General features: G+C 36.5%; 1 protein-coding gene across 1 annotated transcript in view; it reads right to left on the bottom strand.

Moving 5' to 3' along the window:
* Nucleotides 1–21,602, bottom strand: part of AASDHPPT (aminoadipate-semialdehyde dehydrogenase-phosphopantetheinyl transferase) — a 28,895-nt gene extending 7,293 nt beyond the window's left edge. The window contains exons 1-4 of the mRNA XM_058825643.1: nucleotides 21,447–21,602; nucleotides 20,445–20,670; nucleotides 7,460–7,581; nucleotides 6,582–6,743 (exon numbers count right to left, since the gene is read on the bottom strand). Of these exons, the coding sequence (XP_058681626.1) occupies nucleotides 6,582–6,743; nucleotides 7,460–7,581; nucleotides 20,445–20,670; nucleotides 21,447–21,590 (654 nt within the window). The 5' untranslated portion in view covers nucleotides 21,591–21,602. The remainder of the gene's footprint in view (nucleotides 1–6,581; nucleotides 6,744–7,459; nucleotides 7,582–20,444; nucleotides 20,671–21,446) is intronic.

The following is a 21,602-nucleotide window of genomic DNA, read 5'->3' as shown; positions in this document are numbered from 1 at the left end:
ATGCATTCTCTTTTATCTGTTTCCAGAGTACAGAGTATATAAGTTTTTAGAGAATGGTTCAGAACAATAGCACAAGACCATTTAAAATACTTTAAAATAATGAAATTCAAAAAGCAATAGTACTTTTTAGCAGTTTTCCTAAAGAGTTCAATGATGCAGACACATTAAATGTTCACAGGGCTGAGGACAGATTACTACAGGTTGCCACCATCTTACCCATTTGTAAATATTTGTATTCAAGTTTGTGACCTAAGCACTCCTTTACCAGTCCTTTCTAACTCCCAAACAATATAACCCATCTTAGTTATCCTTTTCCAGTGAGATAACTGTGAACCTCAAGAAGGTATTCTGAAAAACAGTGATGTCAGTGTAAACTTAAACCAAGGATTCTTTCCCTCGGCTTCAGACAGCATGTAAGAGCGCAATTTTGAATTCCTGACACAGTCTGTGTACTGCTGTGTGTAAATACTAATCAACAATTTTTAGATGTATAACTATATATTTAGTAATGTAGTGTTTTATCTATTTAAAAGTTTGGTTTGAAAATGTTTTCTTCTAGAAAGACTAAAAATTCATCCTAAACAATTTCAGGATAAAGAACCCCAAAGACATTTACTACTTCTGAATAATGCTTAATCCATAGCCAAGCCATAATTCCATTGATTTTAAAAATATATATATCTAAAGGGACAAAATAAAAATTTCCCTGCTTATTTATTCAAAAGCTTTCATGTATTTTCTGCACACTTTCTAAACTAGAAATGAAGAGTAAGAAGAATTTTACCTAGGAAGGTGATCTGTTTCGATATTGCCATTCATCTGAAAATTAGAAAGTCATTGGGATATTCTCCTGGGACTTAATACTAAATCTCCAATTTTTGGCTTCCTTGGGAATTATTTTAACTGCACTGTATTATAATATAAAGAAAGCAACATGATTTCCTCCTATTTCCTCTGACAGGTGGTCGGTTGCCTTATTTTTCTCCCCTTTTAATCTAAGCAAAATGTCTTTTAGAAGAATGGTGTCAGTGGGCATCAGGCTTTTCTACAGTTCATCTAATATACAGAATTTTCAAAGGCTTCAGTTGCCAGAATACCATTCCTGTGATTCCAAAACAGCCCTGTGCATATATATATAAATATAAATAAATACATATATAAAAAAAAATGCAAAGCTGCTCTGCTCAAATCTACTCATCCCAGCAGCAGCTGCTGCTCCAGTCATGTGGAGCACCAGTACAACTGTAAGGTTGGGGAATGTTTCTGGCAAACGTGGTGCCTTGGCTGAGAGGTGCTGGTGAGGAGATAGAGCTATGCTTTTACTTTGATCTCTTCAGCACCAAAACTGTGCCCATTTGACAGCTTTAGCAGTGAACTTTAGAAACCTCACCTACTTAAAAAAAAACCCCATCAAGCTCATGTTGTCATACCCTTCTGCAAAGTGCTAGTAAGAAAATGAATATTTCAATTCTGTCTAGATTAAGAAAAATATTTCATGTAAGAAAAACTAAAAAACCTACAGAATAAGCAGTACTTTATATAACTGCAAGAGCTATAAATGTACTTCCTAAGGGGGATTTTACTGGGTTTTCCACTCCTTTACTAGGATACAAAACTGAAAGTAAGTCAAGCATAAAGAATGCTATCTCAGAGGTAACCACTTGTAGTCAGCATGAACATTTCTGTAACTTCCTCAAAAATAAGAAACTCTGAATATTAGATGCTTGATCAGGTGTTGCTAAACCATTTCTATAGTTCTGGGGTGGCAGTGTTTTGTTTTTCTAGATGGAAAAATTACTGTATCCTCTTTTTAACTGCTTCATTTTCCACCCTTCTTCATTTTTTTTGCATGTCCAAGAGGTCAAAGACAGATCAGAACAGAGAGCACAGTACAGCACATTCAGCAGTGGCTTACACCTGTAATCAGAAATCTGCAAACAGCTTTAAGCACAGAATTTTCTTTTTATCAGCTAAGAGGTCAACTTATATTACTTCTTGTTTGTTCAACTAAAAACATATTATAGATGCTATTTCACATATTGTTAGCAAAATAATGGTGTTTTCAGTTCAAAGCTACATTTAACAGGCAGTGATTGTTTAGATAGACCTTCCCTGCGGAGACCCTGCCCAATGAACAGTAAATGAAAAAGGTTCCATTTCATTTATTTCATGTATCCTCTGTGGTCACAAGAGAGTTTTCAGCATCTTACAATAAAACATAAACTGTGCCCTTCATCTATCCTTGCTGTTTCAGAGCAATGTAAATCCAGATGAAATACAGAAGGAACATCCTTCCTGGCCTTTACCAGTGGCCAGCAAAACCTTAAGCAATGGAATTAATGAAACATACTGAAACTATAAAAACCAGTGGATCAGCTTGTTTCCCTGGAGATATTGCTATACCAGCTTATAAAATTAGTATCTTAAATGGAAATAGATAATTAACAAAAAGAGGACAATCCTACAGAATTCCTTCAGGGTAGAGAGATTGTTCTGTTAAGATTCCTCTCTATAAACCAGAAGTCATATAATGGACCAAAATTTGTTTTTGTCTGCACAGAACAAAAGTGTTACTAGAGCACACAGAGGTTTACAATGATCTCATTTCAAAGACTTGGCAGAATGATGTGTCTGGAATTCAAATCATTATGAATTCACTCAACAACAGACAGCTTATGATGAATCTGTACCTTCCCAGCCAGTAGAACTGATTGATGAGTGAATCCAGTTGGATTAGCTAGTCTTAGAAATGAAAGTTTCTATTCTCATTTATTCCTGACAATGCAACAGGATTAACTTCTCTTACTGAGGGTGAAAGATGCCAACTACAGTTGCACACCAGCAATTACTAAAGATGTTTCAAATTGACCCAGGTAATCTCTCTTTGAAATTCATATTCTGGAAGTAATTTATTTGCACATAAACAAAACAAGCAAATATTTGTTGTGAAAAAATGCAAAATGTTATCTGTGCAACAGCAGTCCTGCCAGGTGATTCTTAATCCCAGAGCAAAGTTTAGGATAAATCATGTACTTCCTGTATAAAATAATTGCATCCAAAGTTGAGGTAGGTACAAAAATAAGTGTTATGTCTCATTTAAAATTCTTCTTTAACATCGATTCCAGTAAGTAGTATCCAGTTATTCTTCCTGATCAATTGTACACAACTGGGACTAATAAGGAAAGGGTCACGAATATATTTAACATTTTGCAAATCACTGACTAGGAATTCATTTTTTATAATCTCATGGAATGGCTTACATTGTAAGGGACCTCAAAGATCATCTCATTCCAACACCCCTGCCTTGGACAGGGATACTTTCCACTAGACCAGGTTGCTCAGGGTCCCATCCAATCTAGCCTTACACACTTCCAGGGATGGGACATCCATAAGTTCTCTGGGAAACCTTTTCCTGTGCCAATATATATTTCCATATTTAAGATCTGCTACAAATCTGTCTATCTTATAAACTTGCATTGATCTCTTTAAATTATAGAACTTGTCATAGCTGTTTTCAATCATCTTCTTTTGTTTTTACTAGAATTAACTATTTCTTCATTCTTGTCATAGTAGTAGGCAGCTCATACCACACAGGAGGGTACTATGAGAAACTGGAGTCCTTGACTTTGTTTCAATGTGTTAACAGCACTACTCTCATCCTGAATTCAAAACACAGCACTACACCAGCTACTAAGAAGAAAATTAACTGTACCAGAAATAAAACTAGTATAATTTTCCAAGTTTATTTTCTTCAAAGGAAGTAAACGGAGCATACAGAATTACCCATAATAATAATAATCATCATCACCATCATCATAATGACTCCATCCTAAATCAACACCCTGACAAAATACTGTTATCACTCTCCACTGGGCTAGCTGTCCTTTGTTTAGCAACAGCTAAAGTCACCTTTTTAAAATGAGGAAAGCATGTATTGTCTATATGAATAAAGCATATTCAACACGTATAGCAGTCATATCTTAAAATGAAATTGATGCTTTTAAACAAAGCTTTTTTTCCTCCAACTCCTTCCAAAACAGCTGAAGGGAATCTGCGTAGCAATCTCTAGAGTAATATACAAAACCAAGACCCTAAAGCTAAATCCTTCCATCAAGACCAAACAAGAATAGCCTATTTCTGATCAACTGCCTTCCACTGAAGCCAAAAAATGCGGGGTGTGAATGAGGGCAAAGATACTTCTAGCAAAACTAAGCCCTTGGTAAAAGAACCACACACAGTCAACTATTAACTACATAGTAGTTAATTTGGTATTTACAATGAAATAAGAGAAACCTTTCTGCACTGTTCACAGAAAATTCTATCTCCAATTTGAATTGGCTTTGCTCTGACTGTGAACAGTTACAGGGTGTCTAAATAGTGTCAATTTTGATTTGTTCTGATTCATTAGTATTTCTCTTGACCTTTTAGTCATGACAAGTATAAGGTGGAGGATCTTTTCTTGGTCTTTATGAATTTAAAGTTATCTTTTTCATATTACATGGTACTTTCTGAAGGAGATTTCAGAATATTTTGTGTAACTTAAATGGATAAAATCCCCTTTATTTCTCCCTTCTATTTTTAGTAAATTAGCTTCTATTTAAAGAGAAGCTTTAAAATCTTTCTCTTAAAAACTGAAATAAATCAATCAAAAATATGTGATAACTGACTTTTAAAGAGTCTTGCTCACTTTGATCATTTCCTTTCACTAAGATATAGGCAGTTCTGAAATGTAGAAGTGAGGTCATTATATTTTTTTATTTGATAGAAAAAGCTCCCTAAAGTAAAACTGGCACAACAGGGAACCTAAGGAAAAGACTGTATCAGTAATATGTAGTCTTACAAGTGACACTTTCAGATTTCTCAAAATTAGTGTTTTCAACTAAAAAGTTATTTCAAAAAATCTGATGAGAAAATAAAGACTTTTCTAAGTAAGAAAACAAACACAAAATTGAAAGAAAACTTGGGAAGAGACAAAAAAGTAAAGCTATGCATAATTTTTGGCTCTCCAGAGCTTGGTAACTGAAAAACATTTTATTTATTTAATTTTAATGAATGTTGATATTTAAATGAAATTATATCCCAATTGAGGTTGTACTTAAAGGAAACTTGATATTAAGCCCTTTCTTTGAAATACAAGAATCTGCCTCATTATAATACTGCACTTTTGGGAAGCAGGTGGGCAAGCTTGGAAGTGGAGACATTCCTCAGACAAAAACTGCATGAATGTTCTAGCAGTAATTACTAAGTACTAGGAAAAAATTCAATCAATTAGAAAGCATTTAAGTATTACAGGGAGCTATCTGCATCATCATCTTCAGGCTATTTCTGTAAATGAACCACAGGCACATGGAGGACCAAAATTAGGAGTTCCAGAATTCAATGAAGACAGGCAGATGCTCCCTTGGCCATGGGACACTGCAGTAACACAGAAAGCATTCTGCTACAAGACCTACCACAGGCTTTCCCAATAACCTCCTTTGCCAGTGTAATTCCAACTAGTGAATTCCATGACATACTAATATTGTTATACTATACAGGAATTGAATAAGGGGACTGATTTACTATGCGTAGACTTGGAACACAAAACCAAAAATGGACAGGAGTGCTGAATGAAGGAATGAACTGTGAAGAAAAAACTTATACTCTGAAATTAAACATTACTGGAACATTCATTCTTTCAGACCACATGCACAGGGTACATGTAGTTTGTATACTAAAGAAAATAAACATACAGCAGAAATTTCTCATTCAGATAGCTCTATTGGAACAGCTGTCTACAATAATATAGGTACTTTCAAAATGCAAATATGAATTTGAAACTGAATAATCTTACTGAAAAGTGCACTTGACAGTTTGTGCCATTTTTTGCTTTGTTTAAAGTGGTTGAACAAACATGCCTCTGGGGTGTAGAGATATGGGACTGTCATTTATTTTGTTTTTCGGGTAACAAAATAATTTGAGAACATTATGAATCAGAATCATCTCAGCTGGAAAACACCTTCAATGCCAGCAAGTCCAACTGTTAACCCAGCACTGCCAGGTCCATCAGTAAACATGTCCCTATCCATTTTTTCCCTATGTATCCTTTAAGCTACCTGAGATGATACTGATGATTTCTTACCAAATCTGAAATGACAGATGTTTTAGTGATAAGCCCCAGTAACTCTGAAGGAGGAAAACAAAAGCCTAAACCCTAAGACTCAGATATCGAGACCAACAGTTCTACACCTTCTGATGAAGAACTTTAGAATCTTAGACCTGTTCAAGAAATCAGGCCTGAATATATTTCTGTGAACTTCCTGCATAGGAATGTCCTTCCCAGAGTGCAGGAAGTATATTCCAGACACAGAAAAAAACAAAAAGACATTATGACTAATCCATCTATGAGGTGTCTTTGCAATATAAAAAAATCTTTCAAATGCTGCAGATTTATATTCTAAGTTTTGATTAATATAAGCTCAGTGGGGTTCTACAGAGGAAAGAGGCAAAGCTGCAATTATAAAAAAAAAAAAAAAAACAAACATGCAATGCAACGATAAGGAGTTGAGACTGCTTATCACTAGTGAAAACATTTTCTTTACCTCAAATGTCCACTCCTCTTCTTTTTCTCCATCCAGAAACATTTTTGTCTCCTTATACACCTTTCCTATTTCCAGTTGCAATGGAGACACATTAAATTCAATTCTTTGCAAGTTAAAGCCAATTCCAACTCCAATGGCCTTTAAGAAGCTTTCTTTTAAGGCCTAAAAGACAAAAATGTATTTTATTTATACTGACTACAAGCTGTTTTTTAAACTGCTATTTACTGCTCTATAAACATTAATTCTGAGTGCACATTGCAGATAAAATAAATTTAAGACTTACACTACTGTAAATGTGAGGGTAGACTGATGGAATTATCAAGAGAAAAAGTTATCAGCATAGTTTATACCCAGCCTAACCTGCTGCATTAAAATAAATATGCAACTGAAATTATTCAGTGGTGCATAGAGATAGAAGTGCTTTATCTTGTTCTGGCTATGTGTTTAAAACTACTAATAAATCCCATTGGAAATGTCAGCTGTACCATGGTTCTCAAAGTTATTCTGATATTAAAATAATCACTGAAATATAAAGTCCACAAATATCTTCACATGGAAATGGTACCAGGTAGCACCAGGGAGTTTAGACTGGATAACAGGAGAAACTTTTCCATCAAATGGCATTTCAAGCACTGAAACAAGCTGCCCAGGGAAGTGATTGAGTGATCCTGAAATTTTTTAAAATATGGGTAGAGGTGGTGCTTAGGGACATAGCTTAGTGGTGGATTTGATGATCTTAGATGTCTTTTCCAAGCTAAACCATTCTATGATTCTGCGCAAATACAAAAGGATTACATTTTTACTATAATGAAAATAAAAAATTACATCAGAAAAGAATGTGAACATTTGCAGGCTTTAAATAGGAAAAGAAGTATTACCCAGTGCCGATAAAACATATCCAGCTGCATCCATTCATTACTCATGGACTTGATTACATCCCACTCTGTTTCAGTAAACTGTCGCTTCATTAAGTGAAAGAAATTTGGAATTGAGCTACTACCTATAAATCAGACAGAGATATTTACAGAAATTTTAACAGAGTAGTAATAATAAGCAAATGAATTACCTCACATTATTGCTCTAGAAAAAAACTCATGAGAAAAAAAAATATGAACCAACTCTGCTCCACAATTTGAATTTATACAGCCTCAAAGCAGTGAGCTGCTGGTTGTACAGGATGTAGTATTTCCAGCATTCTCTAAAAGGCAAAGTATTTAACCAAGGATAATTTTTATATAAACATAAAAAAATTATATTCAACTACAAAAGTAGGATATACAGTCTCTGGCACCTGACAGCTTGATCTAGTAACATTTTATAAAATAGCATGCTGTTTGTCAAAATTTATCAAGCTATTCTGCCTCCCACCCTTGGACGGTGAGATACAGAAGAAACACTTTTTTAAGCACTTGTAAAAGCACAGTCTTCTGAATTTATCACACACATTTAGCTATTTGGATTGGATTTATTCTGGAAGAAAATGGAGACAGAGAGGTGCCCATAATAACAGTAAGAAATATACCAATGGAAAAAAAAAATCCTCCAAAAAATCCAGCCTTAAACTACCAAACCTTCAAATCCTTAGATTAAATTTAAGCTACCTCTAAAAATAATCACAGCTGAGTGGCACTGCAGCAGCTCTTTGGGGGCTACACCACTTTTCCCCACTAGTCTAAATTTGCCTTCTAGAAGACACTACGGTGTGTAGTTATAGTGATCAATGGCATTTTTATAGTAAATTGAAATCTGTGAACCTTGTTACAAGCTTGGCTACCCATAGCCTGTGTTAATCAGTATCCCATGCAAGCATCCAAGTCCAACTGGACTTACAGGTGGCTAAAGAGACAAGGGCAGAAAACAATCTCTTTTCTCTAGTAGGGATAATAAAAATCTGGATAGAGACAATTCCACATACCGAGACAAGTTCTTTGATAAGTTACTTAGTGTTCTTACTAAAAATATAAAACATTTTCCCCCTTCATATACCACACTACTCTGAAGAACTCACTCACTAAATAATTGCTCGAGATGCAGATTCTAACTAGTTGTACCAGTAATTTTTTTGAGTTGACTGGGCAAGGAACTTTCCTTTCCTGTGCTTATGTTCCCCATACTCAACCATGGGTAAAGGCATCAAGCCTCCTCTATAAAGTGGTTGTCTTCCACAGCTATCTAAGCAGTAAATTAAAACAGGTACTGGCAGCAGTAATAACTGATCTGACCAAACCAATGTAACACTAAAGCACACATTCAGGTTTTCTCACAATTTCCAAACCAACTGCAAAGTCTGACATACACATCCCACAAGACGTGGCAGTGACATTTCAGAGATACCCTCAATGGCATTTTAAAGCGAACATCTTAAGACAGAATTTTGTTGACAGTTGAAGCACTAAGCTATGAATGGAATGATCCAGAACAGTCTAAGGATAGGACTACCTTCCCTCTGAAGAAAATAAAGTAGAAGAAAAAAGCAACCACAACGTTAAGTATGCCTTAATGAATTACCGAGGCAAAATTCCATATCCATCTACTAACACAATCCAACTTTCCTGAAACAAAAGAAAAAACATTGTTGAACTTGGAGAAGGGTACTTTCTTTCGCCTCTGTGTTTGTATGGCCCATTTTACAAATAACTACATTAATACCTGCTCTAATCCACTTTTTTCTCCCCTTTCTCTCTTTTCTTGAATATTTAAGACATCAGTTGTGAGATTCCAGCCTGTTCTTGCGAATCAAACTACAAAACATTCCAGAATGTCCTGGTGTACCTTTCCTCCCCTATTACTTTCAGAGAGTTGTCCTCCTTTCAATAACCCGGGACTACCAGAGAAAACCACCCAAGACTATTCACACTACACTACACTACCTTCAGCATGCAGAGGTATAGAAAGGCTCCAGCTTTGTCAGTCCTGCCACCCCAGCTTTATCACATGCAAATATACTTGATGCTTAAATCATTTAGTACACCAAGTGCATATCAAACCCATATGCTACTGCTTTCTTCCTCATTGTTCACCCCTTTTCCTGGCCTAGATTTCTTCAACTGTTCAGCTACCCTTCTCAACACTCAAGTTCAGATTCACACAGCACTTTCCCCTCCGTTTCCACCGTCTGTCACATTCCTCCTTTGAGAAGCTCGGGCACCCCTTTGTCCTTAAGTGCACTTACTCCCTGTTTCCTAAGGCAGTACAGTTGCTTTGCTCTGAGGAGTGGATCAGGAGACTTAGGACTCCTATTCTCCACAAGCTACCTGCAGTTCCACAGCCTGCCTAGTCCTTTCTCCATATGTGCTTCAGTATCAGAGAAAGACAGATTCACAGAACCATGGGGAATGTGTAGGTTGGAAAGGACCTTTGGAGACCACCTGGTCTAACCTTCTGTTGAAAAACAGAGCCTTCTGTTGGGTTATCCAGGGCTCTGTCAAGCAGAGTATTTCACCCCTTCTCTGGGGAACCTAGTCCAGTATTCTGCTGTTCTCATGGTGCAGACTTGTTCTACAGAGACAGAATTCCCCCTGAAGCAACCGGAGCCTGCTGCCTTTTGCCCTGTTCCTGTGCACCCTCATGAAGACAACTATGAACATCCTCTCTGCAGCTACATTTCAGGGAGGCTGTGATTAGGTTCCCCTCTTCAGAACTTTCACCTTTTCAGGTTCAACAAACACAGCTCCATCAGCATTTCTACGTCAGTCAAGCTCCCCACCCTCTAACACCTGGTGGCCCTTTGCTAAATCCCCTTCAATTTTCCCTTTATCTCTCACAACATAGGAAGGGGACAAAAGTAGAAGCAGCAGAAAGTTTATGTTTAAATGCTCTGTTTTTTGCTTTTAGTTTGATTTAGAAAAACAGCCTCAAGTTATGGCCAACTACTTGCCACAATTTATAAAAAACTTCATTTGAAAGAACTGGAATGAGTCCATATAGCAATTAATTATTTGGTTTTAAATTTGCATTTCTAAAGTAGCTCCCCCTTGTCAACTTGTTTCAGAAATAAACTGACTTCTTAAGTAAGTACTTCTTACCAGCCTGTGTCAGGAAATAGAGTTCTTCAAAATAACAAACTAACTCCTTTTAATGCTGAGCATTAATCATACTGCTGTCTGATTTTAAAACACATGACTTGTTAATCAACTTTTAAGTACATCAGCTCCTTAAGAATATAAACTAAGTAATCTTTCAAAAATTGCATTCTAGTCGTTATAAATAAACCCTAAACCCAAAGTTAAGTTTCTTCATTAAATTAAAAGCACACAACACCCTGGAAATTTCAGGAAGAGTGATGAGAGGAAATAGTGAGTGATACTGTAAAAAAGACTCCAATATTAAGTCTGTAAAGTAAACATGCTATATACAGGTAAGTGTGTGTGTTCCTATGTGTGCATATGTGTCTGCATTTTGGATTTTTTGCATGAGCTATTTCAATTAATACATAATGCCATGTTTTCCACTGCAATGACAACTGAGTTTTTGTTAAACCTTTTTAAAGACTAGACAAAAATATGCTTTGCATTTTCCCTGTAGAACAGAAATGCCACAGATCAGCTATAAAAATTGATTTTAAAAAGAGGCAGGAGTGAAAAATAAGAAAACAGACTATAGTCTCTAGTCCTGTTTGCAAATGTACTGTAGAAATAGCACATAAATACACTGTAATTTCCCCCATTTTTCTGCCTGCTAAAGAATCCCAACAAGCTACATTTGTAGGAAGATAAAGGCAATCAGAATTAAGATCCATATAAACTCTGATGCTATTAATAGTGAAAATTACAATCTATAAGGCTAATACAGAAATTTTTTACATTTTTACAAACATCAGGTTAATCTTAAATCAGCTTTGGTAACACAGTGTATACTTCACAAAGGCATGGTACAAAACTTGTATCAAAAATTATTATAACCATGCCATGCATTCTCAAAAAAAATGAGAAGAGTAGATGATCGACCATCTTCACTTCAGGTTTTATGAGTTTACAGTTCTCAACTTGGTTTGGTCAGATCCAAACAAACTAGCTTATAAAGCTACCACTGCCACCTCATTGATCAACTAATCTCCTGAAAAAACACAACAAACAAACAAAACCAAACCCAAACAAACACCCAAACCAAAAATATGACAGAAATCCCAGAATGCAAACAGCCTCCTCACCAGCTTGAACTGCATAAAAGAAAGAGGTCAGTGGTTCAGAAGTGATATCTAATCAATATGATCAGTTCACTTTCAGATGGAAAACAGGCAAAGTGGCAGTGTGACACCTCATACACAGCAAAACAAACAACTGAAGCATGAACAGCTCAGTCTAAAATATGAAACCTAAATGTGAACCTAAAATGTGAAACACAAGATAGCTATGGAGCTTCTAAACTAACCAACTGTATTGGATGGATGTTTCAAGTCCTGGATGCTTGGGCTGACAATCCTTTTGGTGTACAACCATATTTGATCACATTTTACCATCTCTAAAGGAAACCAAAGAAACCTGATACAGAGAAAACATTTCTGTGCAACAGATGCCCAAGCCCTAATTTTTTATTAATATCAACTAACCCTTGTACAGACATTTAGAAACAACACAAGGCAAATAATTAGTGAGATAAATGAGTAACTTACAAGAACCAGATAGAACATTAACAATTCATGTTTTCTCAATCTACCAGCTCACACAGCTTTCATGTGAATTGGAAATTGGATTTAGATTCTCTGACCTCCACACTTCCTGTTGGTATTCCACAATTCTACCAATTATATGTATGTTAAACATCTATTCTCATCATGTTAACTTCCATGTGTTTTATCTTGGCATACCCCAGAGAAGCACTAACTCTAAAATGCCTGAAAATTTGACATTGCCTCCTTTGAATTACCCAACATCTTCCAGATTATAAAAGTGTCAATCTGGAAAATTCAGCCATAAAGAGACTGAAATAATTTGATAATGTTTGATATTTTCTCTGCAGATAGCACCATTAAGTCTCTGCAATATTAGAGAAACTGCTAAGGTTTCAACTGCATTAATGTGGTTGGGTCTAACAGCAGTGATGAAAATTTAAGCAAGCTGCCTTGACAGACAATATAAAACAAAAGGAAGTAAAGAGTCATAATGGCTTAGATAGCTCTAACTCTAAAACTGCTGGAAAATCAGCAGCTATGACTTGGTTAAAAAAACCTGAAATAACATTAAAAGCTGTTAACAGCATATCGCAGAGCTGATAAATTTAAAGACAAGTAGCACACTGTCTGCAACAGACTCATGCTTTTTGTCATTTATTCTTAAAATTGAAAAAGAAATTCCAGATCCTCTCAAATTTTGTCCAGACTCCAGAATATTTCTGCATGTTCTTATCATGCCAAACATTCAGCTGGAATATACACTTGCTATTGAAGAGATTGCAGACAAACTCACCCGGATGCAAGCTCATGGTTTTAGCGTACTTCTGAGTGGAGAAAATAAAAACATGTAAAATACAAAAGATCTTAATCACTATGATGATTCAGGGACCTCAAACTCTTTGAGGAAAATGCACATACAACTAAATAAGTGATAGCAAATAAGAAAACGAGCAGTAATAAAATAAGAAGTTTCCTAATTTGTGCTTGCCAACTCTTATACCTTTTACTTGCTTAAGCTCTTTACAAGAAGTTGCATGACCACAGCTAACAGAGCTCTAGGTAGCCATAATATTTCAGCAAAACCAAAAATTACCCCACAAAAAAGACATTTTAATCAGTTTCTCATTACAGACATATATCAAACAGTTACAGCAATCACTGCATTGCCAGAATAGCAGGAACTCTACTTCCTTTCAACAGTTAGGAAGTTATGCTACATCACACTAAAACACAACCACAAAAATATAAATAAACATAAATATATGTTTTCCTTTATAAAGCAAGTCATGAGGACACAACTACAGATGTAAACAGAAAGTCTAGATGGTGTCTGACCACCTTCAGCCTTACACTACCTAGTACTACCAAGCCACCAGATCTCTGAAAAGTTTTGTTACATTTTACGATCTCCCTTTCACAGTTTATCAAGCAGAAAAAGTTAGGTATTTAGCAACAAAGTAATTATAGGGAAAGTAGCCCCATCTTTAAGAAGCTAACACCACTGCAAAACCTTGGTTTGCACTGGAATCCAGTTGATATTTGGTATATAAAATACTATACTGTATAAAAGGAGTGGCAGGGAGCAAATTCTCAGTACCTAAGTCATCCTCATCTTCCACATGAATTTCACTACATGATTCATACTTTCTAACACCTCCTTCATCTGACTAATGCAAATTTTTCCTGGGAAGCTCTGCGACCTTAGAAAGCAGAAGCTGATTCAAACTGAGCTGGTTTCCCTGAACAGGTCTGATGAGAGTTGCTCTTTAATGGAAGAAGTCAGGACACGGCACAGAAGCTGTCCCAGAACATGAATTGCATAGCTGAATGCAGTAAAAATATCCCTTCTGTTCACACTTAAAACTTTCCCACTTCTGTCTGTACTCCTCCTTCATAATGAAGTCCTAAAAACTCCACATGATGAGAGAAGTAGTATTAGTGTTTCAAATTTGGGAATCAATCTCTCCTACATAAGGACATTCTTTAAAAACAAATGAACAAAAATCCAAAAACCAAAACCTTATAAAGCCATTTGTTTGGCTTGCCAGCAGATGGAAGACTGTTTGTGCCATCTGACAGCTAAAATCCAGCATGTTTTGCTTTGTTTGGTCTTCTCACAGAGAAGAGACAGCAGTCAGCTGGTCATTGGCATGTTGTCCCCCCACATCCTTCCCCTTAACATCACACAAATTAAATTTTGCCACTACAGGAGCTGTCTTTTATCCAGCCAAAATATACAAGGAAAGATGCAAGTGTAAGATAAATGTGCTGCAACATGGCAAAAGCAGATGAAAAAGCAGAGGCCCACAGATGAAAAACTGATGAACTTCAAAGGTCTATTCACCTGTATCAGCTGTATCTACTCTTGCAGATATCATCTCCAAGTGTTTGCTTTGCTTTTATTAAATTTCTTTTTACTAGGAAAGAAAAAGGAAGATATACATGCTTAACACAGAACCCAACAAATCTGATGAACAAACCAGAAAACTGTGCAGGGCAAGTAATAACTTTTTAATACACTACAAAATTGGATTTTCTATCAAAATACAACACAGCACATAATGGCTATGAATGCTCAGAATTCCCAGCACCAACCCAATAAATGGAAAGAAAGCATCTACCTATGGAACTACCAAATGTCTCCCAATCCTAAACGCTCCTGAAAACTGGACATAAGCAACCTGTCATCTTTATTTAGGAAATACAAAAATATTTGCCTTGTTGAAAATAAGAATTTCTCTTTGAAAGGAAATATATCAGGCAAATACAGCTGAGGCTATTTTTTCTTATATTTACTGAGAAGAGTTGTGAAATTTTTAAGATAAGTTTCTAGCATTTCATAAGTCAGTACAAAAAAAAATCTGCAAGTCTGTCACTAAAAGGCTGTCTCACAACCTTGAAACCAGTAAGGGCTCCAAACTCCAATACCTGCACAGCCAATATCTAAAGCTTGTGACAACACAAAGCAAACTCAGCTTCTATGTTGCAGTCTTGCAACAAACAGATGTATCTGCAGGGCTGAAGCTATCAGAACTGGGCAGCGTTAGCAAGAAACTCCTCAAAGGGCAATTTTTTAACACCTACATAGTAATTGCATCACCTTAGTCCTTGGATCAGATTCTTCTGTTACACTTTCTTAATTTGGAAAGCCAAAGCTAACTGTCAAAAGCTGAGAAGCACTTTTGGTTTTGTTAAAAAAATCAGTTCTATTTAGCTGCTCATTGTGACTGTGCAACTTAATTTCCCAAAATACCAATTCAGTAATAAATTGTGATTATTGTGCAGAATGAAAAAACCCACAACACCAAAACAATCTGACAAGCATTTTTATAGTTACGCTTTATTCCAACTCTTATTTTTAATAAAACCTCCTAGTTTAGGATATTTCTTTTCCTAATCACTAGTTTATTCCTCATTTTAAATATATATTCTTCACTGCTTAATTTTATAGTTTTGCATTTTGCCATCAGTTTATATTTTAATCCAAATTGTTTTACATTTTTCTATTAAAGAAATAATCATAAAGAATTAAGAATGTTTCTTTGGAAAATAAAGAAATTTTCTTTTAAAGAGGAGATTTAATCACAAGATCAACTCTCTTTCACAGTTTATCAAGCATTGGTGCTTTATCAATTACAGAATTGTCTCATTTCCAATTAAAACTGTGTTAGAAATGTGAATAAAGCACAGCAATGAAATTGTTACATATTATACATCCTTTAAGAATACATTTAAGATGGCTGTTTCTTCCCAGTTGCAAACAGAACAAGAACAAAGAAATGCCTCCCTGTTTACTCAGTGTAAGTGCATAACATCACTGTGATTCTTTAGCTCAGCAAGAATATCAGCTGTTTTAACATCCTTCACATCTAAAAATGATGTGCTTACAGAAGTATTGAAAAATGATGACTTCTTTGATCTGTAACAAGTAACATTTAAATCAAACCCTTTGTTAATTTCTTCATTCCAAGCAGCGCACCTACACACCTAAAGCTGTAACATTAGCTAACAATTTGGTGATTATCTCTAGCAGTAAAAGATTAGATACTGATTGCTGCTATAAGATTTACTGAAATACAACAATAAAACCAGGAACAGTTAAAACTTTGTTTAAGGTAAATCACTTCAAGGACAAAAGCACTCTAAAGAACAATCTGATTTGAAATTTATTTCTAGGTCAGGAAATTCTTATTGAAAAGCTGAAATGCAGCAATTAAAGAAGCATTGCAATTTAAAAAACTGAACATGGCTGCTAGACAAAAGACATGCCAAATATCTGAACTATGATGTAGGTGAGCCTAACTCAACTAGGCTTAGGAATACACCAAAATTAACAGCACAAAGTTTAAATTAACAGCACAAAGTTTAAAACTGTCTGGAGAGAGAGCTTTCCTCCACTAGCTAGACTGAAGTATGGTATTTAGCTTCTTCATGTGGGACTTATATACACATTTGACCTGTCTCTGATTTGAAGAACTCTATCATCTCTTGCATTACCTCACCCCAATAATGTGATAATGAGAATTAAAAGAGAAAAATGAGTCAAGTTCTTTTTTTATATTTTCTTGCCTCAGAGAAAACCTGTTTCAAATAATTAGGTGTTTGCACATAATAGCCTACTTTCTTAAAAAAGTATTTATTTGAGTATTTTTAGATCAAATTAATTTTTCTGTGAAATCCACATGCAGATAATCTACCCTTTTGTGTCTTTTAACAAGCAAGCCTAGCATAAAATCAAAATATTAATGAGAAAAGCTAATTCTACTGCATGTCAAATATTTAATTCTGGAATAAAACTGATATTGGAGACATCTGGATCAAAGTAAATATAGTGGGATATGTAAGAAAGATTGCAGGTTGATTTTCAAATATACGGAATGAACTGTTAATTTATTTATCTTTGCAAATCCATCTAAGCTAAAAAATAGCATCATGAAAAGAAATTCACTTGCACAGCAGGAAAGCTCTTGAGCCTAAGATCTAAACTTTTTTCAAATGCTCAAAGCAATTTTTATTAAGCTGTAATTATTTCCTAAGTCTCTGAAAATGTTCTGCTTTACAGAGCTTAAGTGACTGGTCAATCAACATCCCACACACCACTCAAACCAAGCTGACACTTGTTGCAGAATTTCTTTTTCATAAGTGAAAAAACCAAACACAAGCTCATTTTTTTCCACAGGAGTTAATAGGATTGTGAGAATCCTTCTCATGTCTTTTTTGAAAGGCTTAAAATAAACTCACATGCATTACCTGGGCAAATAATGTACACAGACACTTCTACTAACAAATTTACAGGACAGTCCGCATTTTTCCAAATGACTCAAGAGTTCATCTTAAATTGATCTAAACAGAAGAAAAATAACCATTGATCTCAGTAATTCTTCAAAAACAATTAAATTGAAAGACTTATTTAAATCTACAGTAACCTGCCAGAAAACCAAAAGGTAGCAACACACAATACCTGAAGAGGATATTTTCCTTTTCTACCATCACTACAGTATTTACTGCAGTATCTGAATAGAGGAAAAAAGGTGATAAACCATTGCACACCTGTGGAACTTCTGTAGAACTGCTGCTTTTTGCAATGGTAAGAATAGCTTCTAGTGTGGCCAGCCTTCACCTTTGAAGAAGGCTATGTCTTGCAGTAGTTTCATTTCTCAGATTTTAATAAGGAAGCACAAGTAATATGGAAAGAAGCAATTTCTTATGAACAATAAGTAAAACAAAAATGCATAGGATGGATTAAGAAGTGACATAAAATGTTTATGTGCACCAGGACTCCTTGTTACATAGTAGCACACAAACAGCAGATTTCTCAAAACTTTCAGCTGCACGATACTCTTGTATAACTGCACTGCAGATTTTGCATGCTCACTGGTTGAACAATAAAGGAATATAAGAGCTACAATACAACAGACCTCAATCAAGATGCTGTTGGATAACACCATAAGAAGAAGAACTTTGTAGTTAAACAAGTGTCTGAAGAAAACAAACAAACCTACTGAAATGTACTTTGTTCATAGGGAACTCTTTGTCCTTGTAGCCGTTCCAAGGAAAGAGATTTATAGTGGATGCACCTTCAGAAATACAATGTACTTAGCAAGTGCAGGACAAGAGCACCACTCAGTGGAACTATCAGATAAAATAATACTGGTAAAGTCAGTGCTACTTATTCATAGCCCAGCAACAAAATAGAGCTGAAGGTGATTCTACTAAGACAAAAATCTTCCTCAGAATAATTTCAGGTGAAAAGATGGCCAGCTTTAAATTATAGTCTCTGGAATATGAAGTTCTAACCTTAATATTACTTATTTACTGGCTCTCTTTTCAACATACAATTATTACATTTCCATTTATCTTATTTCTTATTTCTTTCTCAAAAATAGAAATTATAATTACAAAAAGGAACACATATGAGTCATTTTTCGCTGTTCAGTTTTTTGAAACCACCAGCATCTCTCAAAAACTAAAGCCTGTCTGCATCAGACCTCAAAGTATTACTTAGTCTTTAGACTTCAGAAATAAAGTTTAACACCCTTCATAAAACTTGTCTGCTGGACATTGACAACATGCCTTTAAAATGCCACCTACATTTACCCCTGCATAAAATACCAGCAGAGGATGTAAGATATCCCTACTTCCACATATAATTTTTTTTATTTTTCTGTATAAATTTTAATTTTGCAGTTCTCAAGAAAAGCTTCAAATACAAGAGTTTGAATGTTTTGATTTTCACTGTTTACCTGCTGAAACGAGAAGCTTTTTTGGAATGAGGAATTAAAATTAGCGAGTTCTGTGGTAAGGCCAGTGGCAGCCCAACCAGGGTGTTTCCAAGGGTACTGGGTCCAGGGGTTACCTTTGCCATGGCAGCCTGTGGACTGCTGTGTTTTATGTCTATGCATAACCCAGTGTTGATAGCACATTGGTATCAGCAGTGTTTGCACAGCATCAAGGCCCTCTCTGTCACTCTGCTCCCCCAGTGAAGAGGCTGAGGATGTGCAAGATGCTGTGAGGAGACACAGCTGGGACATCACCTTGCTTGCTTTGCCTGAGAGAGCTATGACAGAAGCACCAGCCTCAAGCTTAATCTGGTTATTTGGGCCCTGAGTTCCTGCAGTCCTGTCAGGTGTGGCCCTGTACCAAAGCAGGCTTACCCACTGGACACAGCTCCTGTCACCAAACACACAACAGCTCTGCTGGAGGACCCTCCAAAGGCTGCCCTGGGCCTCATCTGCTGACCACTGGGCTCAGAGTGAGGGTCTACAGCAGTTGTGAGTCACAGGAATGAACTTCAGATTGCAGCAAAGCTTCCGTGAATCCTAGCTGAATGTGACAGTGGAAAACTACACACTTGTATTTGTCATTAAAGAGGTGTAAAGTGATCAGATAGAAAGTTATCCAGTCAGGGTTTACCTGAACCTCTCCCTTACAATACAACATATTTTGCAGCATAAAATGCCGGGCAACTCCAAAAAATTAGAAGAAAGATCCTCTAAGAACACAGCTACTACTGTCATATCTGGTTAAATGTTTAAGGAAGATTCTAAAGAAAAAAAGAATTCCAGTGAATCATAAATCCCAGTATGTTTCTCCTTTAACCCATGACTATGCATTGATGAACATCTGCAAGCTAAATCACCTCCATAAAACTGTATTTAAAAACACACTTTGCTACAATCCTAATTTGGATCCTGAAGTTCACCAACCTATCCAGTCATTTCATACTAATAAATAGGCCAATAGCTAAAGTTTGTAAAGTGTAGTCTTTTCCCAAGACCACCTCATGATCCCTTCTCACTGAGGATTACTGCACATTCACAGCTAATCTGTGTTACTGACACACAAAATGTCCATACATATGGGACAACTGAGTAACAGTCTATCAAGCTCTCATGGGGATGGATCCCATTGTCCCTGTTTGGAAAGATGTTCCTCCTTCTGCCTCACACACAGCAAATCCATAATTAAAGTATCTGCAGATGCTGCCCATCTGATAAAAAGATTCATGACCTTATTTTCCCAGAGTTCTGTTTCTCTGAAAGAGAAATATAACTGTATCTGTCCTATAATGCACCCCAAAATAAACAATGAGGAGTGCATTTAACAGCTAGAAATCCCAAATACACAAAACATTCACACACCCTCTGCTAATTACACTACATTTCTAGGACACAGATTGGTTCTTTGGGAAATATGAAAATGTTCAGTACTCAAACACTGCAGAATCTGCTTCAGTCACCATAATGAATTACCTGGTAAATCAGTCTTCATAATATCAATGCCAACTTGAAGCTCAGGCTCAGCTGCAAGGACTGCATAATCTCCTTGATGAGAGACATTGAAGCTGTAATTTGAGTTGATACCAACTAAGTTACTGGCCAGGAAAGGTTTTCCTTTTGGTGTCCTTTGCAAGTGGACTTCGTTCCAAGGTATGCACAGCTCCTCTGCCATTAATTTCCGCATCAGCAGGCGACCAGCCTGTGAAATAAAATGGAAGTAATTCATACAGAACTACTGTGCTACGAGGCTGCTAAAAAACCACCCAGCTAAAAAATGTTGCTTTATTACTCTTGATATCACTTTGTGTCTTTTAGCCAAATAATTAAAATTTCTCCCTTTTATAAAACCTGTGTCAAGTAAGTTTAAGCAGGAGAGTCCATCAGAGCATCAAACACACGGTCACTATTAGCACAATTAACATAAGTCCCAGCCCATACAAATCGTAGTAGTTCTTTTCTCTACATTAGCAACTTATTCATGATACTTTATGGCACAAATAAATACTTTTTACACCATCTCGAACAGTAAAATTGTCTCAACAGACTTCCTTTCAGTACATCCATTTACTACCTAGGTGCTAAATGAAATTCTCAACAGCTAAGAGTGATGAGTAACTCCTTTCAGACTAATTAGCAAGCGTGTACTACTATGTTATTAGGCGAGGTTTAAACCCTGGATGTTGTAAACTAGCTTTATTCTCCCAGTCGTTACCCCGATGTCCCATGTAGAATCCCTCGGGGTATGCTGATATTGTCTCCTGACTTGGTATCGCGACTTAGAAGTTGCGAAGTCTTTCAGAGTAACTACTGACAGCAGCCTGCCGTCCCTCCTGGCTTCATACTTTTATACAAGCCTTCTCCTTTAGCTTTGCGCCCCTGAAATGCCCTCACACGGCACGTCTTCCCACGGCAATTCAGGAACTTGGGCACCGCTGACTGTGCAGAGAGACAACCGCGCCCCGGCTCCCCATGTACCAAGGCTGCTTTGGCATCGCGGGCAAACACAAACTTGCCGATGCGCTCCTTCTCCTCGGGCTGCACCAGCTGCGCGGCCAGCAGCCACTCACGGCGGCGGGGCCGCCATGCGCCGCACGGGAAGGCCCAGCGCACGCTGCCCATAGCCGGCCCCGC

This window comes from Ammospiza caudacuta, chromosome 2 (assembly GCF_027887145.1).
Source record: "Ammospiza caudacuta isolate bAmmCau1 chromosome 2, bAmmCau1.pri, whole genome shotgun sequence".
NCBI lineage: Eukaryota > Metazoa > Chordata > Aves > Passeriformes > Passerellidae > Ammospiza > Ammospiza caudacuta.
Note: the sequence above shows the minus strand (reverse complement) of the source record. Positions and strands in the feature narration are given on the sequence as shown.